Genomic DNA, 26,027 nt, shown 5'->3' on the forward strand with positions numbered 1-26,027 from the left:
TTAATCTCATTTGTTCTGGCTCTCGTACCAATTAAAAAAGAAAAAGAAAAGAAAAAACCACTGTTTCCACTCAGTATCACAGTGCACACTGTACACTATCCGTTGCTACACTGACTGAAGTGGTAAGAATTACGATGACACGCGAAGTATAGACTACGTTGGCACGCTTGAAAAAGGACTGGTTGTACAAAAATACGGTACAAAGGTCTTATCTACAGGTATAAACCGTCTCGAAAAATATCTCTCCGCTAGTACATACGAACACGATGATTCGTCCCCTCCTCGACCTCGTCGTGGGACGGGCAATAAATCTTTAACATTGTCAAAATGTAAACATTACGAATTTAGCGCGAATTCCGATTACAACGTCCGTTAAATACGATTCTCAAAAAAAAAAAAAAAAAAAAAAAAAAGAAAGGAAAACAATAAATTATTCCGAGCGCGATTTCGCTCTCCTTCGTTAAGGCACCTCGAGGCTCCCTGATTTTCTTTTGTACAAGTAATTAGACTTTATAAACAACACAGCGTTAACATCGACAACATACGTTCGAGCCTGTCTCGTTAGAAAATATACGGTATCACTTCGATTTACGATTAATCACCGAGAATGTCATCCATGTGAGGTCACAATCTACTAATTCCGTTGAATTAATTTAAGTAACAGCTACCCGGGCTCGCGGCCCTTAACATTACCATAGAAAATACACTATTTATAAAACAAAAAATACAAAAGTCTTAAACATTTCGATAATTTCTCCTCTTTCGATCGATCGAAGAGGAAACTTCTCCGAATCCCTTCCGCATGGTCTGGATAACAATTACAGTACAAAAATATTGTTTTTTTCGACTATCTACCGTTCACTGGATCATCTGTAAGTATCTGTTCTCCTCGAGCAACGAGCTCAAGGAGGATGACATGTCGTTCACCACCATGTTGGCGCTGGTTGGCAGTGGTTGCGGCAACGACATCGGATGTGTGGAGCTGGAGACGTTGGTCTCGTGTGTGTTCGCGCTCTCCGACCAGTTTCTACACTGTTGCACGTACTCGAGTGTCCTTCTGTAAGAGTCTTGCCTCATCCCTAACGGTGGCTTCATCGGCGAGCCTTGTTGCGATTGGCTGATGTCCCTGCACTGAATCTCTGGCATGGTAGCACCGGGTTGCTCGTGGTAGCAATGATCGCCGTAGTTCCACTGGCAATTACAGGTGAACTGTTGGTGATTCGGTGGGTTCGTACGAGTCTGACAATTACACGTTTGCTGTTGTTGCATCCTGCAGGTGTTCGGTTGACCGGTGCAGAGCTGCGGTGACATTCGTTTGAGCAAATTATTATCCACGGCCGGCCGATGGGCCCCGTTCGTGTGCGAACAATTGGTCATCTGCATGCAGGGGGACACTGGTTGCGGCGGGGGTTGTTGTTGACATCCCTGGATAGCGGTCATGTTGGCCATCGGTTTCGTTTGATTGTTTATGCTCAACTGAGAGCAAGGTGACGCCATTTGAGGACACTGGTTCGTTACCGTGGTCTGCTGGTTGGTGTGTAGGTTCGACACAGGACCATTCGGTGTCATCATTGGCCTGGTGCATTGGCTGGTTTGGCTACACTGTGAACTTGGATGGTTCATGCCCGGTTGATTATGCATAACCGGTTGTTGATTGCAATGCATCGCCATCTGTTGACAATTCCCGGCTGGCCGCATCTGACCACATTGTTGCTGAGTCACAGGGCCATGATTCGGTGGAACGCAGGATAGATTCGTGTGGTGGTTCATGTGACCGTTCGGGTTCCCGGTGCAGCTAGCGTTCATTGGTCCCTGGCAGCCATAGTTGGGATAATAGCCGTGGTGCATGTGATTCTGTGGGCAGTTCCTGGTTAGTTGAGCGGAATTCTGAGGAAGATTCTGAGGGGCGTGTTGAGGCGCCAGGGCGCCGGCTGCTGGCGATGTCAGGGGTTGATCGCTTATATGGCTGGGCGCGTAATGAGATCCTGGTGACATGACTTGACCCGCTGCAGGACTGAGCACCTGGCCGTTCGGTTGCGATGGGTAGCTCGGTGGTGGACAGTATTGAGGATTGGGTGGAGCTGGCCTGGAGCTGGGACACTGGTTGTACGGGGATGGAGATGTATTCTGGTAATTCGTGCAAGTCGATTGGGAGGATGATTGTTGGGCGTAGCAGTGCTGTTGGTGGGATTGGTTGTAGTTGCAGATGGGTTGCATCGGACGCTGACAGTGCATAGGATTACTGCATACCGGTGATTGGCAGACTGGTAGGGGACTGCTGCGATAACTGATTTGGCTTCCACCCGCCTGAACCTGACATACATAAAATATACGAATGATTTGATAGTTCCCTGCGTTATAAGTTTAAAGGGATTTAATAAACGGAGGCTGATAGTATCTATAAAATTTACTAAATTTTACCTGATTCAAATACTGCATCATCTCGTCCGGAATGACCAGTTTGTTCTCCACCATTTCACCTTCGCCCACCTCGTCCAAAATCACTTCCTGATTCGGATGACGTTCAGGGAATTGAGCTGACCTAGGTCTAGGCGGCACAACCGGGGAATTTCTTTGAGCTTGTTGACCCCTAGCGGGCTCAGACATGCGACGGTCACCGGAAGGTTGCGTACAGTGGCCAGTTGGACCGGTCCACTCGCCGGGTACTCCGTGAAGACCCTGGAAGATTGATAAAAAATTATTTATACGCTCGTCACGCATGGAACAACGATCGAATAAACACTCTGTTCGAAAAATCCAGCTTAATTACCTGAAGGGACATGTTCTGCGTCTGGACAACAAGATTGCTCGTCGAGTACGGTCCTTGAAGATGACTGGGAGGATTCACTCTACCAGAAGTGGTGCTCATTTGGCTGCTTCTCCTAGACGTACCGGGGCTGATAGGATCGTAGAAGCTTCCAGGACCAACGTGGGCCATTCTTACGGCGCTGACACCGCTTGCCTGGCTGCTTCTTCTACTGCCGAACTCCGTGGACTTCATGCTACCGTAATAGGTGCTCACGGTTGTGTTACTGTCCCGTCTCGGCTCGTTCAGCGGTTGTAACCTAAGTTGGAGGTCTGACAGGCTCGTCTGACGAGCAGAACCACCGCTTTCCATTTTCAGGTCAGTGATCCTTCTGTTTAGGTCACCGATATTGCCCTGAGGGCCCATGCCACGCGTTCCTCTCAATCCAGAGACGACAGGCAGGCTGGGCATACCCTTTGCCTGTAATCTTCCTTTCAAACGGTTTCTTGACGCGGGCGCCGGGGCCTGTTGCTGTTGCTGCGACTCCATTCCACCGACCTGAAAGCAATTTAATATTAGATCACCGTATAACAAAGCAATTCATTTAATCTTCCTACAGCCTCCATTATAATAGCAGATCCTAATCTTACAGGTTATTCTGATGTTATTGTGCTTTCGTTCTTCAGAACTATGCGAAGTAATATACCATCGTAGAATTTATTAAATCAAATTGAACAAGGTCTTCATATTCTCGTGTTCTTTTAATTTAATAATTTCTCGGTTAAAGTAGTTAGTACAATGTTCAAACTCACCATAGCACGGAGAGCAACTGGAAGATCAGCGATATCCAGGTCATCGGGTTCTTCGTTCCATGGTTCCTCGGCGAGCACGACACCCTCGCCCGTCAACGCGCCGGCAGCCGCGACTTCATCGTTGCAGCCACCCACCAACGGGCTGCCTTGCTGTTGCATCATGCTGGGTGGACTGTTAGCCTCGCTCTCAGACTTCACGCTGGGGCTCGACAGGCTCGGCGTCTTCGGATGAAGGTCCTCGCTTCTGCTGGGACTGTTCCCGCCTGCCCCAGCCTCGTCGCTTCCACCGCCGTCTCCGCCACCGCCTTTGTGCTTTTTGTTCGCGTAAAATTCCGCGCCGTGCACGGTTTTCACGTGTTTCCTCAAGGACGACGGATCGGTGTACCTCTTGGTGCAGCCTGGCGCCTTGCAGACGTACGGTTTCTGGAAACGAATCCATGCCAGACAGATTAGTTTCGCGAAGAGGAGTTGATTTCTTCTGGTTACTGGGAACTCCCTAAGGCTATTTTAAAAGCTATAAGATGTAAAGTTCAAATTCCTCTCTGAGACGAATGGTCTGCAGTCAAGAGTTAATTTTTTAAGGGTATTAAGGATGTTCATTAAGGATTGACGAGGTCATTCTTAAGAATGTTTAGCATGTTGTCCTTCTGCAGAGTGTACATTCTCTTCAAGATATTATTTCCTTGAAATTCTGAAAAATTGTCCTTTCTGGAACTTACCTCGTTGGAATGAGTTCTATTCTGATGCTTCGCGCGGTCGCTAGCGTTGCTGAAGGCCTTGCTGCATCCAGGATATTCGCAAGTGTACGGTTTCTCGCCTGTATGTGACCTCAGATGCGTCTTTAGGTTCTCCAGTCGCGAGTAGGCCTTGAAGCATCCCTCGAACTGCACCCAGACAATAGACTGTTAGTATCAATTCTCATGAAACAAAGTATAATTCACGGTTCTGTATTACTCACGGTGCACTTGTGGGGTTTTTCACCAGTGTGCCTTCTCATATGGACGACCAACATGTACTGAGCCTTGAATGGCTTTTCTTCCCTGGAGCATTCCTCCCAGCCGCAAACGAAGCTTTTTTTATTCGCGTGAATGTGATCGTTATTTATATGTTTCACCAGATCGTCCTGGAATGTTAAAGGAAGCATCGTATTAATGAACGTGAATTGAAATAGAAAGTCTAGAAAGTTACTACGTTTTTCCTCTGTTATGCTGTATTTTATAATTCATATCACAAACATAAAATTATAGGAGGGAAAATTCATTTGAATGTTTTTCTCTGCCACCTGGACAGTAAGTAACTATTTATTAAAAATATGTAAAGGACACTGACCTGAGTCGGAAACTCGAGGCCGCAGTCCCTCCAATGGCAATTCGTCTCGATGAAATCACCAGGCTCGTCCCGTAGATCCTCGCTAGGGCTTAGTCCCTGAGGATGAGTCGGTGGCGCAGTCGTCGTGGTCGCGTTCGTGGTGGTCGTCGCCGGTTCTCTTTTCACCTTGGCGGATGCTCTTCTGGAGGACGTGTCTGCCTCCGCCGTGACCGACCTGGTCGACGATTCCGAGGCTTTCCTGCACGACTCCGCGCTCTGTCGGGCAGACAACCGATAATTAAGTTTCTCCCAATTTCGTCCCGATTCCTGTCGAACTCATCAAAATTCAAATTGCAGCTGGTAATGCCGGGGTGTCCCGGAATATATATTGCGCAACTTCTTTTGCATAACAGAGAAGTAACATCATTTATAAAACGACGACAGGTGAGCCGAAACTCGTGACTGAATCCACGTCGACAGTTGCAATTACTTTTTTTCCACAGTCTCTGGTTATAATTGACGAGCGTATAATGTTGCCTGAGATATTTCTACAGAGGAATTTAAAAACAAATGGTCTGAGATTCTGGGGACGTATAATGCTCACCGAGTACAAAATGTCTAATCAACCATACGTACTAATATCGATTCTTTTGTGGGATGTTCCCTTGTTCTAATGTATTGAATATAATTAGAAGAAATTGGGTTAGAAGTACATTAATTCAAGATTGTACGACAACAAACAATACGAGGTATGGAAGGAATATTTTAGGACATCCATCTATGATACACCAGATGTAAGTTTTGTATTGGAATAGAAGGAAGACATATAGGAACACCTGTACCAAATGTGAAAAGAAACATTTTCATTTTTTTCCCTTTACATAATCGTTCTTAGAACATATGCTCGATGAGAAATTTCTCCTCATCTCGGTGATTACTGCAAGCCAATACCTTACAATATATTTTTATCACCCTGTATACCTTAATTAAGCTTTGATTCATCGAAGTGGAATTGCAGTTTCTCTCGCAGCGATCGAATACTTACGACCTACCGAGCAGAATCTTTCATGACGGATATTATTTCCGGATCCCCTAATACCGATCATCGTCCAACAAAAGCGGACAGACGACGTTGCGTGTCCAGTCGCAATTTGCCCGATCGACGAATATTAATCTCGTCGGTCGATTCGGACAACAATATCGACGATCGATCCCTGACACCAGAAATTTTCTGAAGCGAACGCACGACTCGTGTCACGGCGTCGAAGCTCCCGTCGTGACACCACGATCCGCACGCGATCCCGTAATTATCGTTAACCGGTGCACACCCAAGATTCGATAGATCGACCGACCGGTCGAATCCAGTCCCACCGGAGGCGAGCTCGAGCGTTGATATAGACATAACTCGGAATATTCTCTCCGCCTACGATCGTGCGTCCACGGACCATACCGGTCGCTAAGGGCGAAACGGAGACCGGCGGGTGGCGGGCATTGACAAACGAGGAACACGCGGCGAACGGTAACGTCCTGGCTTGTTATTTCGAGCGTATTTGGCGCGGACTCACCGCCGGAACTATGTACACAGACGGAACATCGCCAGGAGGGTAAAGGGAATGTTCGTCAGGATTGTACTAACGGTTACGTTGTGGAGAGATGTAAATGCTTGCGAGACAATCTCACCTGGGGTCCCTTCTCTTTTGGGATCCTTGGACTTTTCGAGGGTTCTGCTCTGGGTAGTTTCTATTAGGTGCAGGGGAACCTGTTGTACCTTGAGAATATTCTTTTTTCACAAATCCTAAATAATTTGCAATCCTAAATAATTTTACTAAATATATAATATATATTTTAGTAGAATTATAAACGTTTTTAAAAAAACGGTAATTATGATCAACACCAGCTAGGTACATACCTCGGACATGTAAGTTGTTTTTGTTAATTATGTGGGATATGAAAGAGAGTGTCATTTGGTATGTATATTGTATATTATTCGCGAAGCTGGTTTTTGTTATTCTTCTTGTTGGGCGTTATTAATTATTCATTCATTCCGAGTTGTTACTCTGAGTTTTCGTGTTGTGTTATTATAATCAAATTGTGTTCGTGTTATTATATTTAATAATATATAATAATAATAATACAAATAAAAACCCTTCGAGGGCGACTAGAATATAAACACAAACTTTAGGAGACACTCGTCGAATGTGAAGTGAACTTAAAAAATCTCAACGACTTTGATGACAATTTTAAATAAATCTCGTCTCGATAATATTACAATCTTAACCAACAATACCTACGCCACCACAAATCAGCGGTGCAAATTGTGCAATCTGTATGAAACTTTACATACTCCTCAAATAATACAAAGTAATGTCTTTTGAAGTCTCAAAACCATTCACAAAATCTTCCCGAAAAAAGAAACCGTTCAAAAGCGACTTAATTAATATTCCATATAAACAAATCGAACACTGTCCACGAAGGGAATTCGAACGAAAACCCCCGCGAAATAGCATTCGAAGAACGAGGAAATGTTAATCGAGCAATCTAACACAGCTCGAATCCTTGCAACACCGGCAATTCCATCGAAGACCTAGCCGAACCCGATCCGAACTGTCTACACATACACACCGTTCACCAAGCAGACCTCTCGATTCCGTGGTCTCTATAAATCCATCGATCACACGGCTGGGGAAACGAGCTGCGAGCCATAGAAACAAGAATGGTAGAGTGGGGAAACCGTGGGTCCAATCCGACGACAACCTCAACGAGCGAAATCCAAGCCCATGCAATCAGCCCCGGTACTGAAACTTAACAGCGTGCGGGACAGCGCGCGATCGTGTCGCGGTTCGAAGAAAATGAAAACGGCCGCTGAACGTGGAATAAATCAGAGCAGAAACCGGAGGGACGCGAGACCGTGGAAAGAGGGACAGACTAGAAGGAAGATGGCGAAGACAGAGGAGAAAGGGGAGTGGGGAGGAACACGATTAAGAACGATGTTGAAGAAAAGGAAGAAAAAGAAGGTGGATAGAACGGGTGGAGAACGAGGGGAAGAGATGGAAGGTGGAGATGGAGCTGAGAGGCAAACGAAAAAAAGATAAAAGACGATGGGTTGATTCGTAGGAAGGGGGTGGATGGGGGTGGAATCTGGCGAAATAATGTGCGCGAGATTGCTTGTAACCCGAGGACCATGCGAGGGTAACCCAATCTTTTTCTCTTTCTCCCTTTTCCACTCTTCTTCCCTTCTCTCGCGTGCTACGTGCAGGATGAAGCTGAGAAGTCTCGTCGGCTGTTAGAGGGATGGACGAGGGGTGAGTGGGCGTAGAGGAAAGCGAGAACGATTATTTATTCTCGATGAATCGATGACGAGCTACCGAGCATACATCGCTCCACGGCCGGCAATAACAATCAGACAGGCACCTGTACGTCACGGCGCATCCTGCGATACGCACGTATCGCATATCATGCGAGCACGCGAGGTAAGATCGACCGCGCCTTTGCATAATTGTCGATCCACCGATTGCGCGCTGGCCACCAGTGTACACGATAATCACCGTGGTTAGTGATTTACGAGACCTAATGCGTTTCTCTGTTACTACCGGGCTTAACGAATGATTTGCAAAATCCGATACTGCTGGCGGGGTCGTTGGAGGAGTTGCGAGGTTTAACGAAACGGAGGCTACTTGAATTGGGTTTCGTTGGTGTTTTGTGAGATTCTTAGCCAGTGCCGTTCCTGGCCAAATTCAGGGGCGGCCGCAGATCGTTTGTTTTATGTACAACTTGGACTAGTAAGAATGATAATCAAAAGTTTTCCGATGCTTATGATCATTTTAGACCGACAGAATTTAAACAAATTAATTGCATATGTAATGCTTGTAACAGTACTCGTATACTAGAAACAACTATTTTTATGGGCAGCTTAAAGTAGCATATGATATTTAGCCATATTTAGTGGAGTAAATTTCTGTAGGTTATTAATAATCGCTATTCATCAACCATGACATCATTATTACAAACATTATGTGTTTAGTTCGCTCATGATATGTATTCCCATTATCTTCAGTTCCAAAGTTCGTTTTTGATCGATTTTTCTCAATTTTGAAGTAAAATTCGCATTTTGGTCAGTAATTTGGTCGAACAAATGCGACGACCTTTCGTGAAATTTTTTTCTGAAAATCGCCATTATTTTATTCGTGAAGGATCAACTGCCCGAAAAATTGGTGTAAATGTGTAGAAACTGATGAGGAATATTATCAAGGCTAGAGTATATTTTGATTTTTTGTAAACGAACAAGATATCTATGAAAAGAAGGCAACGAATTAATTTGCACACTTGGTAATTCCGACAGGTTACTCGACTCACCTCGGATTTCGGTGGCAGTCCTCCATGTGGTCCCAATGTCGCCGAAGCCGTGGAATGAGGTGGCACACCGGGGTACAATTGCGAATGGGGCGACAATCCATGAGCGTGAGAGTGTGGATGTGGCGGCGGTGGTGGCGCAGGGGGCTGCAAGGGGTGAGCATGAGGTAACAGGGCCGCGGCGGCTGCGCTCCTCAAAAGATGCGCCTGAAGCTGCTGCAGGTGCGGCGCCATTCCAGGGTGCATTCCCAAGGTTGGACTCATTGCTATAAGAAAACAAAAACATATTCCATGTATTCGGTGTACCAGCATATAATCGACTATTTCTTGACAGAAACGTTATTCGTTTTCATAGAATTCAAAGACCTGATTGTTTAAATTGTATTCATAGTGATTTCCCCACAGGCTACACCACTGTTACTGAACAGAAAGTTCGAGAAAGATACTTGTAATTGAAAATACATCGCCTCGTAATTTAAAAAAAAAGTAGTAGATTAGGTACTTAAGTAATAGTCAATTAAAAGTTACGAATTTTATCGTGAATATACAATTTACTGTAAATTATATAGGTGTTCATGAATAAGTTCAGCCATCTTGGATAAATGAATTTTGAATCTATACCCCGATGTTAACCGAACTTTAAACACGTTTCAATAATAACGAAAATAATAGAGAAATTAAATCAATAAACGAAGAAGAATTTTACTTCGTGTAACTAATGTCAATTACAATGTTCCCATAATATAATATAACGAAAATTACAGTGAAATTAAGGAATCACAGGCAACAATCGACAACAGTATCAACTGGTGTTCGACTATCGTATTTCCTTTTGCATTCATCAACAATTCATCACGCCCGATAGAAAGTCCCGCGAACATATACACTTTCTCTATAATTAATAGCGAGGAAACGCACCGTGACAGATGGAAAATCGATACCATAGGTGATACGGGAAAAAATCGGTTCACGAACAAATTATTCAACCAAGCGGAGATTTCTTCCGGCGATACGTTTGTCGAAGGGAACATAAACGACGGCCGTGGCCAAGCGTTTGTTAATAGTTAACACGAACCGTAGACAGGGGTGGCGATACGAGGATAATCGATAGAGATCGAAATCGGACCGCGTTCGTACGCTTGGACAGTCGGAGCACGGCACGCCGGACTTCCGGCACGTAGCTCGAAGCTTGCATTTCAATGTTAAAGTCTTCTCTTACGAAACCATTGAAGCTATAATAGCGATCGTGTAGGCCGTAAGAGACAGAGTCTTGTAAACCCGTCGTCGACGAAAACAGTTCTGATAAACGTCTTGTTTAAGAGGAACAATGTATAAACAATGTGAGTGAATATTGTAAGACTGCTTGAATCAAATATTATCGTTCGATTCAATCGAGACCAATCACTGATCTTTATATTATATTAAGATAAGCGGTCTGTTCCGAATTGAAACCATCTTGTATAGAGGTAGTTTATCAAGTGTGACGTCACACAACGATGTGAAAGATTGCAAGGAATTCTCTGACCAAAGCAAGCAAGGATGAGTTAAATTGTGAATAATATTTTATATTGTACATCTTTTTAAATATTACATACGAATTGTACTACGTTACAAAACATATATATTTTAAGTTTATGTGAATTTTTGTATCCGTTATGTAATTTTATATTTTATTGTACATGTACTTTTATTGCTAGGAATAAAATTGTTTTCATATTTATATTTAATGTTCTTATATTAAGATGAATCAGTCCATTATCTATTTTCTTCTTTTAGTCGATTGTCATTTTAGGATATACATTTCTTTTTATTTTTTATTACTTTTTTCATTCCAAATAATAATTTCCGTCTTACATACACGTGTTCATTCGGTAGGTACATTTCCCTTCATTACTAATTCAAATTTACTGCTGAAAAGTGGGACCTGCCTCTATACAAAATGGCGGTCAGTGTCTTCAATTCGGAACACGAGTCGAGTAAGTATACATATAGAGATTACTGAAACCAATCGATTAGAATCGAAGCGAGCGTGAAACACCAGTGCCCGCCTTTTCTCGCGCCAGTGTCATCGCTTTCCCGTGCGTTGAACTCTCCAAGCTCGGCACGCCGTTTCGACGCTGTAAATTGTCCCCGACCATGATAATGTCGAAACGAGTGAAATTGTTATTTAACAACACGGTGGCTTGTTACGCGATAATATATTAATACTTCGGCATTGGCATAAAGGTTGTACGATTAATCGTCACGGCTAAATTAATCAAGGTCCCATATGGTCGTGCGATACGTGACGGGCTTTAAGAATCACGATTTCTTCTAATCGAAGCGATCGCTGCCCCTATCGTCGGCCTATAAATTAGCTTCGATAATATTTATGCTCTATTCACGCGTGCGGGCATGCACACATTCAACCAGCCGCTGGTATCGTTCCCCTTACCCTATTTCCATTTATACCGTGCATTTATCGGTTGTTACTAGTAAATACTGGATACAGAGTACGACATCGATGTTTTCACAGTAACGATTCAATTAAACCGAATTTCGTTTCGTTCAGGTGTAATCAGGTGTAACGATTGTAACGAAAAGGAAATTATTACTGGATTGTTGTTGTCGGGCAACTTTAGCTCGATGGACGCGGAAGATCTTTTGGAACAGGTACCCCAGGTTAACCCACTCGCTGCATCTTTATTTTTCATGTAATCAGGAACCAATAGTCAATTTCAGATTATTTCAAACATTTCTTATAAATACTTTTGCAGGTGATCTTTCGAAAAACACCCGATGACTTTGACGTAGGTCATAGCAAGGTCACTCTACCGAGTAACCTTCAAAAGGTTTAATTTTCAAGAGTTCTTTTACTTTTTAAGATCATTGGTTATTAAAAAGTTATTAACACAGAAGAATTGAAAAACGTACCGTAATTTTCCCAGAAATCTGAATTTTTGAAATCTCTCTCCGATCTAGAGGCGGTTCAAGGAAAAAAGCGATCTTGATAACATATGTCAAGCTCAGGGTCATCGGGTGTGGGTGTTTTCTCATTTATTTATTACTTTATCCGAACGATTTTTCTGAATCCATTTGAATTCAGCCCTAAACCCAATAATTACATACACAGATAGTCTCGTCACCTGTTTCGTTTGATTTCCCAGACGCAAAACGATCCCAGCACTTAACACGCCGCTTATCCCCCCGTTACTATGTGTACCACGTCTAATTTCTACCGATCCAAACAACCCGTCACGAACGTACACAGACTCCTCCGAACAGTCTGGGAACAATCTTTCCCGTATCATCGGCCGTTTACCAGTCCGCTGGGTTACCATCGACAACGCAATCAAGGCCCCCATTCAGGGTGCCGTCACGTACGTGCGCCGAAGTACTTAGGCGACCGGTCACGCCCATGTATGCCCACGGTCCTCTAGTAGTCGGTGGCTCGTAAAACCGAGCACACGTTGCGTGCCCGTGGACGCTTAACGATTAGAAGCGCGCCGTGTGTCTCGTTTCGAGGGCCTCGCCGTATTACCGATGTCACGGCGAACGTCACGCGATCCGAGGGGTTAAGGGAGACCCCGAGGCGAATCCATTTATTCGAACAATTTCACCGTGGTTCGATCGATTATCACAGGAGTGTTATCTGCTTCCTACATACACACACACACACACACACGAACCGATAATTGTAACCGTATAAGCGCATGTTAATTCAACCTGTGTAGCTACACCTGACCGACACACCGCGAACAGGATTATTATCGATAAATGGAAATTACAAGTGCTACCGGTTTTTTCATGGCACTCGAAGATTCGATCGGCTTCGCCGTAAAATTTACGTCTTCATTCTCCGACGAACGACAGAGGGAAAATAAAAATTCTTCCCAACCGTGTGGCTAGAAACGTTCCCTCGACAATATTTCTCACGAGGCGCATCGATGCCGCTCGTCGCGAATACAAAATGAATATAAAACCGAGGAATGCTCGAACCGCCTACGATCCTTCATTTAAGAACACTATAATTTTCCGGAATCGGCCGTAGATATACACACGTTTGCTCAGGAAACCGGCTATCAGCCTCGTACGACGGACGATAATCGCTTAATCACCGAGCACCGGACTTTCTCTTCTGTGCGGCGCATCAACGCGGGGACCGCCGATGACGTATGAAAAATTTAATGAACCGTGGTGGATACACACTGGCTCGTACTCGCCGACGACGATAGGCGCGAAGAAATTCTTGTCGGTTTAGGACGTGTGGGATTGTTCGCGCGACGCTTGGTCCTGCCTCCAAGCGGGGATAATTCAGCCGTTCGTTGAATATTAATATTCGAAACGTAGGATGCAGTGTCGTCGAAGTTTGGAGTAAATATAAGGTATCATTAAATTCTTGGAGCCGGGAGATAATGTCTTTTGTCTTTGCGATTCACGGAATATTAACACCTTTCCAGCAGGCAGCCTATTAATTGGCTGCTCGATTTCAGTGTTTAATCGAGAAGAGAAAGGTATTAATTTATATTTTAATCTGGATTAAAGAAGAAACTGTCACGTTGTAGTATTCAAATTTTTCCGTTTCTAAATGTCAAAATATACATGTGCAAACTAGAATAATTGAACGTATGAATCAGTGTTTGCATAGGGAATTCTATTCACTTCACGTTTCATGACTATGAAGCATATCTCGATAAATTAAATTTAATTACACTTGAGAACAGAAGAAAAATATCAGATTTACTGTTTCTATATAAAGATCGTTAATGAACGCATCGTTTGCGAAGAATTACTTGAGAATATTCAATTTTACATACCCACGCGTAAGTTAAGAAACCATAATTTGTTTCAAGCTCAATTTCATTCAAGGAATTATGGAAACTTCAAACCGTTGAACCGCATATACACGTTCCACAACCATTTAAATGCTTCTTTTGACTTCATCGACATATCATTTAGCACATGTAGACGAAAATTCTGTATTCAATATATAAAGTCTGTATTCACCGTATTTATTATAATTTGTAACTAATTAATTTTTTTTTAAACTAATTTCTTTAATTACCACCATTTTTTATGTACCAACAGGGGTTTTCGTTCGCCTTCCGAGGGCTAAAAGTCTAAACACTAGCGAGACCATCACACAAAGTTCCCTCGAAAACTAAGTGAATCGACCGTTTCTACTCAACAAAACATTCCCCCAAATACAATAAATGACGAAGGCTCTAGTGCATCTCCGATAAATCACAGAAAATCCACAAGACGGTCTCGTTTCGCATCGACGTTAATTCTCGTTCATTCGGCGTTCATCATTGGTTCCCGAAGTCAAAAAACAAAAGAAAAAAAACATTGCAGGGACCGTTATCTTACTTGTCCGAGGCACCTGTAAATCCGGGAGAACCCAAACAGGCTGACGTTAAACACCGTCAGATACTGTCCCGTTGCATCGGGGAAACCAAAATTACCACCGATCGCTCGCGTGACCGTGCATCGAGATCACTGCATCGTTCCGAACGATGAAAGATCTTCCCGTAATTAGGACACCATCGATCTTCACGGAATACCGTGGCGATCGCAACCACGGTATTCCCAATGTGGAAAAATGAGGGGCATCACGAACGCAAATTTAACGAGCGGGGCCCCTCAGGATCCCAAGGCGTAGCGGAGGGGGTAAGGGGGTGAACATCGTACACGACGTCGCAGGGGCCGACAAACGATCGGCGATCGCGTCGCGTCGGTTGAATTTTAATCCGTTAATTACTTCATTTAATCGCAAATTACCCCGGCCGCTCTTAACTCGCGAGCAAGGAGGTCCCTGGCCGATTTGTGGGGCGTACGCGCGATTCGTGGACCGCAGCCAGCTTTATAATGGCTTCATGCGCGCACCGGCCACCTTAATTCGATCCCTCGATCCCTTCCCCCACCCCACGCCATGTGTGTCTCAGGGCCCCTTCCTCGCGAGCCCTTAAACGTCAGCGGAGCCGATACCCACAGGAGGACCGTGGGCCCATTCCACGTTAAAGCTGACCCACCACCGTCCAATGACTTTATTCGTTTCGTACGGGGCCCATGGTAATTATGGTAATACACCGGTCAGAAACCTGCTTTTCCTGGGAATACCAGACGCCTTGGTTACCGCGGACATTTTACGACTGATGTTAAGACGTACCCCCTTGGGACCGGGGAAATGATATACGACCGTGATGGGAGAGTGGGGCGAGAGGGGGGGGCGTCTGTGTTGATGATATTCAAGTGAATTATGCAAGTCCCCCCGCGGGCGGGACTGGAGGTGATCGGAGACGGAGGCGCATACCTGGAGGAGGGTAGAGCGGGGGGGCGCGTTTAATGGGGATTGTTAGACTGGCGATAAAATTGGCTCTATAATGGTCGTAAAACAGGTGGATCTTCTAGGATCTCCTGTGGCGGATGATTATTCCGTGACTTTTTCTTTTTTTTTTTTTTTTTTTCTGATTCGTGTCTCTCTGTTTCTCTCGAACAACTCAATTTCACCCAGTATGAATACATACGAATGAAATGACGGCGGATTAATTGTTCGATGGCCGAACGCACGAACGTTTACCGACGCGAGAAGCTATTAATTGTTAAAAGCGTATTTAATTGAGCGTGTCATTGTTCCGTTGAACGGAGACATTACGAACCGTCTCATGAATAAAAGAGCAGACGCTCCTTGACGTCTCACTCTCACGGAACGCATTAATAATTCTCCTTATCGGGATGTAATTAATTCGTATAAATGCCCGGAAGGATCCTACCACGCTATCGGGTGTCTCGTCAAATTAATTCACTGTGTTTTCATTATCTTCTTCGGTGTCGACGAAATATATTTGTTTCTTAGTTCGCTTGTTTACGCGAGCAAAAATCTGTTGGAAATTTTGCATGTAGTAAAAGCTCGATAATTGACGGTCCGTTGATTGATCGCTAAAATCGCCCCTCTACAGTCCACCCTACATCTATCTACGTCGAACAATGGAACAAACGATCTCCGGGAAGAGCACACGTATAATTCGAGCCCGTTAATGATCGATTCCTAAAAATTTGGCCCTCCGCAATGATCAATTATCGAGTTTCTACTGTATTTCGACACTAATCCCTAACCTCAGCCTCTTCGAAGTTCAACAGAAAATTCTCCCTCGATTAATCCCTTGTTTGTAGGGACCTTGAAGCGTTCCATCAGCCGCCATCTTGGATCCACGAGCATAAAGTACCCAATTTCCCTTACCAAAGCCGATTCCCCGCCTGCGGGCTGGGCTGTTTACGAGCTTCATTTATTCGTCGCGTGGTAGCGCGGCAATAACACGGGAAAATACGGCCGGTTGCGCGGTAGTCGCATTAACAACTTCTGCCCGGGTACACGTGTAATTACACGGGTATAATTCACGTATCGCGTATCTCGCGCGAAACGTTTACGGCCGCGTCGAGGGCCAGGATCGCCGCCGCCACCGCCGACGTCGACGAGTTTACACGACGGCGTCGGTAATTACGGGCAATCAATCATCGAACCGGAGTCGGGGGACGGTGAAAACGTTGGCGGCGACCGGTAAACACACGGTGACTTACGTTTTCGGTGAGTATCGTGCGCGGGTGATCTCTTAATTGCGGGTTCGCCGCCCCTCGCCGACGATTCGACGGGATATTTTTTTCACCGAGTGTAAATCGCACGGGAACGTCTCTTTCTGTCTGTCCGACGAGTTCCATTGAAGGAGAACGAATCATTACGACGGGCGTAGAGGTGTTTCTGTGAAAGACTGATCGAAGAATGAGGGGATTTTTCGCCCGAATTTTATGGTCCCACGATTTTGGAACTGCATTTCCTGTCGAATGATACCTGATGATGACACATCAGTTACAATAAATTTTGCAAGTTGAGCTGACAATTTGTTTCTGAGATATGGGAGATCCAGGAGGTCTTAATTTATTACCGCGTCACCTTATACGATTCAATGAACGGAGTTTTATATCAGTTTGAGAATTTAAAAAATTGTTACTAGCTGTTTGCCTATTTTAACGACGAATTTGTCGAACGAATGACTCGATACGGTGGACGATATATTTAAAAAAAAACTCCTTGATTTTTTAACACGATGATGGGTACATTACATATACAGTGGGCTCTAACTATATTGCCATGGTTACGGCTGCAGGGGAGTAAAATGGCAATAAGTTCAGAGTCCCCTCCATGCTAAGTTCTATCGTCATAGCCTCGGCCTCAGCGCTTGCGTAAAAGCTGGGGCGTGCTAGTGCGCCGGCATACGCAACATGGTGGGAGAGCAACTTTGTGTGCTCGAAAGTACGTGTGAAGGGGAAGTGCCTCGCGTGGCAATATGTTCAGTGGCAATATAGTGAGAGTCCACTGTATCAGGATTTGGTATATGTGTCACAGTAAAAGCGTGAAGTTTAGTAAACGAAGACACTTACTAGTCAATATATGCATGTACGTACGATTTTAGCAAAAATATGAACCGAATATTACTTCTAGTTAATTTATTAGTAAGTACATACACTGACTAGAATATGTATACATTTACTGAATTGACGCTTCTACTGTAACATATACAAACGATGTTCTTCTGACACGATAGTTATTTCCCCTGTTAGTCAGCTGCGTTTTAATCGATCACACGGTACATCAACACGGTGAAGGAATGATCCAACGAGGCTGACAGATAGAACGTCGGCGTGTAAATATGGTTGCTTACCGGCGGAAAGATGACCGTAGCTGCCGCTCGCGCTGCTGCTTCGGGATCCATTCACGATCGAGGCCAGACTATTCGGGCTAAAACGGATCATGCTGTCGATGTCGAAGCGATCGGAGTACGGGGAACTGCTTAGCGCGCGTTTCCGGCTTGCACGGATCGTCGAGGAACGGGGGCTTCCCAACCTCGATGACGCCGACACTGAAATGTAAAATGGAAACATGTTAATTACATTACGTTATTGTCAGTTGGTAGAGTTTTTTATACAGAATATCATCTATTGGATTCTAACCACGGATTACGTTAATTTTTTTAATTGAAAATTCATAAACAAACGAGATTCTCGAAAGTCATCGTTTTACCAAGTGTTGAAGTCTCCTGACTTCCTTTATTTATTGGATTGAAGATCAGTTTTTAGAATATGTATATATTTTATTAGCTGGCAGCAGTGTTCTTTATTGAAAAACAAAGGGAGTATCATCTACTGCAGAAATACGAGATTACTTTTTAGCTAATCCAATATACAGATTCCTCTCGATTATCGTCCGGCTGGTACTACACGATTATTGTCCAGGCGTTATACCCACGATTGGGCGGGGGGAGCGTGGAATCCGTGAAGCACATACTTTGTTGCCTTTTCGCTTTTGTTGTCGAGGCTCGGGCTTTGAAGAAATCGATTTTACGAGGGTTTCAAGCATTTCTCCCTATAAGATTATTGTCCCGGCGCGGACCCCAGTTAGGGACGATAATCGAGAAGAGTCTGTTGTGAGTAGACTACGGATTTTAAGCGTTTATAGCCGATAAAAGGATTACTCGCTACGTATTCCAGAAATATCAGTATGTAAGCAATGTTTGTTCTTTTACACTCTTCGTCACAAATATAAAATAGTTCGCTGTATTTACGAGAAAAAAAATCCATAAGAAAGGTGTTCATATTTCATACGAAGGAAAGAAATTATTTAAAGGTCAGACATTGAAGTCTCCACGCTTCAATATTTCTTTATGCACGGTACTCTAATGCATATCATTCTTTCAACTGTTCAAAAAAATACAATAAAAGCAATTCCAAAAGGTATCGTTTAACGGGCGTATGGAAATTTCGCGAGCAACCACGAAATTTCCATGGCAAACTGAACGATACTGCCGCGGGAACCAGTTCAATTAAACGTCACGAATTCTTGCAGCGTGTAGTACACGGGAAATATTCTCGCGGGGGCGAAGATTCGAAAAGTCCGGCTTTCGGTGCGTGCTCGTAACCAGGTAGATATCCAGAACTAACCAGAGACGGCGAAGGAGAAACGGGAAAGAAGGAGAGGCGATAGCAGCGAAAGGAAGACGGCCGGTTCTGCGGCCAGAACGTTTTAGCGGCGATTTGCCTGCGACCGCAGGCCAACGACGTAATACACAAACCACTTTCTTAAGCTCGTGGTGGCGGCTCTCTTGTACGGACCATCGTTGGTTATATGGTGGCGGTTCTCCGGTTCTCCGCCTCCCTCTCTCTCTCTCTTCGCTTCGCTTCCTCCTCTCGATGCCCACCTTCCACGATTCTGTTCTTCGTCGACGTTTTCCTTTTTTATTATTTTCACACCTCTCTGTTTCCCATAATTTTCCTCCAGTATGATATCCTATTTCAGTTCTCCTCGAGCTTGAACTCGACTTTCTTCCCATGGATATTTTCAGCTTCCAAATTGCTACATTTTGAACGTATACAGGGTGTTTCCGAAATGGTGCAACCCGAAGAAACGGGAGTATGGATGCTAAAATAAGTCGAAAATGTGGAATAATATTTTTTTAGTATGATGTTTTATTTCCAAGATAATCAATTTTTGAGATTTATCTAGAGCAGTGGTTCTCATCGTTTTTGAAGCCGTGACCCTCTTTCGAACGAGACTTTTTCTTACGACCTCTCAGAGGGTCGCAATTGACGTCAATTTTTTTTTTTTCTAAATACAAAATATATGTATACTAATACTATTTTTTGTGATCCCCCAGGGGGTCGAGAAATGGCCAAAAACGAACTTGATAATTAACCTACCACAAACTTATCATCATACTCAGGATTGATTCAAGTACATATAAACAAAATATTCCGTTACAAACAAAGAAATTAAGAAAGCAACCCAAATTGTCGATACAGTTTAAGTATCAAGCTTAAACAGTATAATCGATAAGAAAATAAAATAATCAATTCGATCGCCATATTGAGTTCGTAATTTTAAATTTACAGTTCTTGACATAAAATTCAATGATCCCGAAAATTCCTCACTATCGACTTCCATGCAAATTCGATCCAAAGGAAAATAGTTCAAGTCGCCATACTGGATCCGCCATTTTGATTTTAGTTTCTTTTATCAATTTTGGATACGTCTACTGATCCCCTGGCTCATTGTGCGCTGGTACAACACATTATAAACGTGCAAAAATACAACGGTTCTACTTCTTCAATTCTTCCCGTTTTGCGTATCACGTCTCATTTTTCGATTCGCCGAGGAACATCCTCCACCCGTCGCTCGTCCAATTTTTTCAACCGCCACCTCAACCGTTTCAACCGTCTTCTTTCCCGCCATCTCTGTTTCAACTCCCTCGCCGTTCCTCCGGGGGACTCCTCTATCTCCCCATGTCGTCTCGCACGAGCAACGCGATACAGAGAGCCACGAAGGTGGTTTCGAACCAGCTCTTTCTCCTCGGTTTCCACTCGGTTGATCGCTCGTTCGCGCACAACGGGTATAGAATTACTCGCGGCTGGGGCCTCCGTCCTTCCCCCCTTTCCGCCGTCGAACGAACGGGCCTCTTTTATCCCCTCGCCACGGGTTTTATTAATTCGAGCACTGATCAAATTTACGGTGGTCAACGAACAGAAGAAGGAGAGAAAGAGAGACAGGGGAAACGGCTGCCATGCGGTTTTTCCGCATGAGCTGTAACGTTTAAGGTTCCTCGACGAGCCTCGTGGCTGGATCCAGGTCGTTTCGGCTGCCTCGATCGCCACCATCGTTTTCGGGGCTGGGGGTTCTCGTTCTTGTACCGTAATAAAGCGGAATTTCATTCTTCCCGACCGCTCGTTTGCGGTTTCTTGCGAACTTTGTATCCCGAACCGGCAGAAGCGAATCCGTTGTACAGGTTTTGCGCGACTGCTCGGCTCAGACAGTGTTGCGTTTGCTCGATCTTTCGGAACTCTTGTTACAAGATTTTTTTTCGGGGCAATTATCTCCAATTTAAAATTATGTTTCGTATATGAAACACTGGTACCAATGAGCGTTGAACACCACGAAGTGAATCGGGCGGAGAGTTCGTCGGTCTGACCGATGATTCGTTGATTCGATGTCTAGATGGCTGATCAAAATCGGCACGATCTCCTTCGGATTATCGAAGTTCAATGTAATCTCTTGATAATGTACACACGTTCAGATTATATACTAGATATTCTTCTGGATATCAGGTTACGTATTTCGAAAGGTTATTGATAGCTTGAAACCGAATGACAACGAAATACTCTAACGATTCACTGGTTGCAGGGTCGACGTGTCTGAACAAAAGCGACTCGATCTACTTATCGAACAAAAACCAGACACCGTGTATCAAATGGCAACTCGGACGATATTCAGTTCAGCTCTTTAAACTACATACCCTCCACTTCGTCGCAAAAGTGGTAAATAAAGTAACAATGTTTACAACAGAAGCTATCGGACAACAAAAGTCTATTAAAAAATGCGTAAGTGTAAAAGAACCAGTGGGATCAGCATTGAATGTATACTAAATTAAATTGTATAATACAGCAATATAGACAATATATAAGACAATCTAGCATAATATACCATAAAATAAAATCTGTCGTAAATTGAAAGCTAACAATAATTCCGTCAAAAGCATTATAATTTCAGTAATGGTAAAATAGTAAAAATCTGTAGTCCGTCATTTTGACAGGTTTGGTAGTTCTACTGTTAAAAATGAGATATTTCACAATAAACCACAATTGACATTTTTCCTCGCGATTCAAGGATCCACAAGTATTCAGGATCGACGATGTCTGGACGCTTCTATCGGTCCTTTTTCGACACGCAACGCGCGGACATGCATCATGATTTCTCGATGCAAATGAATATGCGAATGATTCTCGGCTGGCCATCCTCCCCCTCTTCCTCGTCTCACCCCCGTACGTCCTCGTGACCCACGACCCTTTGGACTCTACACGCTCCTTACGTTCCAATCCCCTCTTCCCCGTGCCCCTCGCTGGGCTAACATGGGATTGAGACATGTAAATTGGTGCAATCGGCCACTCCGATCGGCGCGGCTCATTCGACGCTGCTCGCCCCGCATCCTATCGTGCTACAGGTCGCCTCAAACGACCAATCCCGTGGCCGTTTCTACATTGACTCCACGAGGATTTCACGAAGTTCATAGAAACCGCATTAACCTTTAACTACAGACTGTTCGTCTCCAAGACGAATAAGTCGAACAACGACTACATTGTAGCGCTTCTAATAACCAAAGGAATGGTATTTTACCATTTTTCTGGAATATATTCGAAGCTTCTAAAATTTCTCAGTGAAATGAAAATTCAGATAAGTCTCCGGGGCGAGTAAGTAATTAAAGTATAATAATAACAGCTGATAGAAACTGACTTCCAGACTGTGGATGGTTCGGTAAATAAGGTCTTTTCGAAATAATATATATTGGGCACTACAAGACGGAATAATACTTTTAATTTACTAATCACTTTTTTCCGCTGCCAACGTTAACATTGCCTGACAATAAACGATTCGTCTAGAAATTTCTTCTGGGGGTCCTTCGGAATTTGCCAAGTGATTCGAAGCTAGCGATTTATCGATACCTTGGAGGAACCTCGTGCTTTGAGACGTTCACGCAGGATACAATGTAGACCGCGAATAAATAACGTTCACGAGGATAACTCGATCGAACGCCACAGAACGCATTACATAAAAACAAGAGGGGCTCATGACGAAGAAGTGGAGGTGGAGCAAGAAGACGAAGAAGAAGGAGACGAAGAAACGTGAGACAACCTGTAGGGTAGGCGCTAAGGTGTTAATGAGGTCGTGTCGCTCCGAGTCGATTCAATTATGCGCCGGTGGCGACTAACGAGGCCCCCGTTTACCCTTTCAGTCGTCTTTTAGCCTCTCGGCCTCTTAACCGGTCGATCTCCTACCTGCTACTAGCGCTACTACACCTACGGCCTAGTCGAGTGCAACGTGGATGCAGGATCTTTCATTAGATTCACTTGTCGTCCACGAATGTACTCCGCTCGAGAAAACCATCGAATTTTTGTGTATTGCCACGAAAGCCAGTGATAATATGGACACCCGTGGAGAATCTGGACTTGGAGGAAATATTTTCAAAGTGTGAAATTGTATTAGTTACATCGATCATAGCGATCTGGACACTTGGCGTAGAAGAGATTATAAATCGTTACTGGAATAGAGTGGGGGGAATGGGGTAAACACGAATGCAATGGTTATGGCGTGTTAGAAAACGAAAACTGATCTTCTACCTCTACTAGCTGAGAGTTTAGCACTCGTATCCAGTGCTGGGAAGAAAGTAGCAAACAGAGGCCACGCACGTTGTTCAAGATAAATAAAATTTAGTATTTTCATCGTTTTGCAAGTAACATTTTATGCATTTTCAATTGTATGTGGTTTGTTGTATTGAACTATCAGCACTGAATGTATGCTAAGTTAAATTGTGTAATATATTAATACGCGCAATATTATTGAATTACAATATTATGAAATTAGAGTAAAAATAAAGTATCTCTAAGATTTCAATAACTGTAAAATAAAAAATCTGTATTCCATCATTTCAACGGGTTTGGTATATCTAATGTTAATTATAAAACAACATTTCATGACCAACGTATTGTCTGATTTTGACCTCCAAAATAAATTTGTTTTATTTTTTGACGTCGTGGGGTATTGACGAACGATTCGAATGGGAACTACTCAAGACTGGATCATGTGGATAAACATTGCTTTATATTATAATTTTTCCGAAATTGGATACACCTAGTAGTGTCGATATATAGTCAAAGTATGATTATAGCTAACAAACAAATTCGTTCCTCACTCAGCTTTCGTTCTGATGTTTTCTTTGCTTGGGTGTACGAAATTACCCCACTCTCCCCTACAAATCACGTGATCATGGAATGATATATGACCAAACCTACTGGTACGATAGGTTGTCAGAAACTTAAGCGTGTAATTTTTACAGCAATAACTTTTTAAAAATCGAATAAAAGATTTTCTCGATCCAAGGCGTGCGATAAGGTGTACTTTTTCCAGATGAGGTTTCTCGTAAATCGAACGATTTCCTACAGATTCCTGCCCACGAGTAGAACGATCTTTTTATAGTATAGATGAATAGATCGAAAGAGGAGTATCTTCACGGAAGCGTTTAAAATTTTCAGCTCGGGCACGCAAGATGGAAATTCTGGTCCTTCTAGGAACGGGGAATTTAGGTGTCGAGTGTCGCCTTGTTTCTATCGCGAGGTTCGATCAGGCCTGGTGGAACCTCGATATTGTTTCCGCGTGACATAATATTCAGAGTGGTGGGACCGTTTATCCTTTAACGTGAAACAGATATTCAAGACTTACCGTCGATGGAGAAAGGAAATTCCGTGGAAGCGAGCGTGCTCGCCGGCCCTGCCGCATGCAGAAGGTATTCGGGCCCCAAACCACCCAGTCCTGAAATATGTTGAGAGAACGCTGTTAAAAAAACAAAAAAAAAAAAAAAAAACGGCGCACGTGATCACAACGGAAAAATTATTCGCCCTCTCGTAAGGGAAGCGTCGTATCGGATATAGAACGCGACCGATGGATCGAGTTCAGAGAATCTGGGTCCCTCAAAGAGATCCATCCGGCGGATATGCGGGCCCTTTTCATAGATCTTCTCGATCCCCAAGTGAAATAATAGACTCGGTTCTGCCTCTATGGGCACTCGTTTTATTAAACTCAATCACGGACAGACGACGATGAGACTCGAAAACTCGAAGTAACATGATCGTAAGTAACTCTTCGGTAAGAAACGAGGATGATAAATATTGTCATTTCTTCCCCAATAATAGATGCAATCAAATGTAAAAATGTTGGGATGAATTGATATTAAAACTAACTACTATCTGAAGGATGCAGTTGGATAGAAACGACGAATTAAGTCGTTTGCATCCTCTGAATTTTTAAACAAATCTTAACCCACTAAGGACCAACGTTGAGTTATTGTAACATTTCTTGTGCAATTTCCATCCGTGAATGTTAATTTACATAATTAAATTTGCGATTCTTACAAAAATTCTGCTTATTTCGATATGTCTAAGTAAAAACTTCTTTTCCACGAACTACAGCTTTTACGTGTTTCTTTTCTTCCCTTTCAGTCAGTAGTAGACAATACTTTTGACAACTAATCCCACTTGTGATAAAGTATAAAAATCGATTGCAATACTACAACGGAGTAAAACGTTGGTAAAACTCTAGAAGAAAATTCTGTCTGCAACTATATTAATTATGTTAGTATATCAGATCTTTCCCAATACGCTATCCATTAAACAGAAAACGAAGAATGCAGTAAGAAATATTCACTCAAATGAACAGAAATCGATTTGTTTCATAAATAATAAAAAATGACAATTCGTATATCAAACAGTTACTCACGAAAACCAGTACATTTTTATTCTTCGTATTGAATCTATCTAGTATTTAGTGAAAAAATTATACGAAATGTGACAACCAACCCATCCGAAAACTAGTCCCAGTCTCCCTTATAGCGTGGCTAAAATATTCAAGCTCGCCGAAATTAAGCGACGCTGTTCGTACGGTATCGTTCTAATTATCTCGGTGGACAAGCACGGGGGCCAGGGTAATTACCGTGTAACGAGGCGTTGGGACTGTGCGTGGAGGCCTGGAGCTGGTGGTAAAGGTGGTCCATGTAGTTGAGCCGGTAGGCGGGATGCAGGGCCGTGTGCTCCGATAGGGGGTGACTTCTCCGGAGGAAATCGCCGCCGGAAGTCCCGTTCCCGGCAGCCCCGCCACCTCCGCTTCCTCCTCCACCTCCACCACCGCCGCTCGCTCCGCCACCGCCACCGGTGGCCGCGCTGCCGATCGCCGTTGTGCTGCC

General features: G+C 43.7%; 1 protein-coding gene across 1 annotated transcript; it reads right to left on the bottom strand.

Moving 5' to 3' along the window:
- Positions 1–858: 858 nt before the first annotated feature.
- Positions 859–26,027, bottom strand: LOC107188034 (transcriptional activator cubitus interruptus). The gene is made up of 11 exons (XM_015576257.1): positions 25,778–26,027; positions 24,512–24,601; positions 17,913–18,110; positions 9,220–9,482; positions 4,888–5,142; positions 4,517–4,681; positions 4,278–4,442; positions 3,559–3,981; positions 2,771–3,304; positions 2,422–2,679; positions 859–2,313 (listed from the first exon to the last, which is right to left on the bottom strand). The coding sequence occupies exons 1-11, from the start codon at positions 25,836–25,838 to the stop codon at positions 859–861; spliced, it is 3,867 nt and encodes a 1,288-aa protein (XP_015431743.1). The 5' UTR covers positions 25,839–26,027.

Source organism: Dufourea novaeangliae, unplaced genomic scaffold (assembly GCF_001272555.1).
Source record: "Dufourea novaeangliae isolate 0120121106 unplaced genomic scaffold, ASM127255v1 scaffold109, whole genome shotgun sequence".
Classification (NCBI taxonomy): domain Eukaryota; kingdom Metazoa; phylum Arthropoda; class Insecta; order Hymenoptera; family Halictidae; genus Dufourea; species Dufourea novaeangliae.

Excerpts from the sequence above, each read along its gene's own strand:
- LOC107188034 (XM_015576257.1), bottom strand. The coding sequence starts at position 25,838 with ATGGACCACCTTTACCACCAGCTCCAGGCCTCCACGCACAGTCCCAAC. Across the intron at positions 9,483-17,912 it reads CTACGGTCATCTTTCCGCCG|CAATGAGTCCAACCTTGGGA; the intron begins GTAAGCAACCAT and ends GTTTTCTTATAG. Across the intron at positions 2,680-2,770 it reads CGCAGAACATGTCCCTTCAG|GGTCTTCACGGAGTACCCGG; the intron begins GTAATTAAGCTG and ends TCAATCTTCCAG.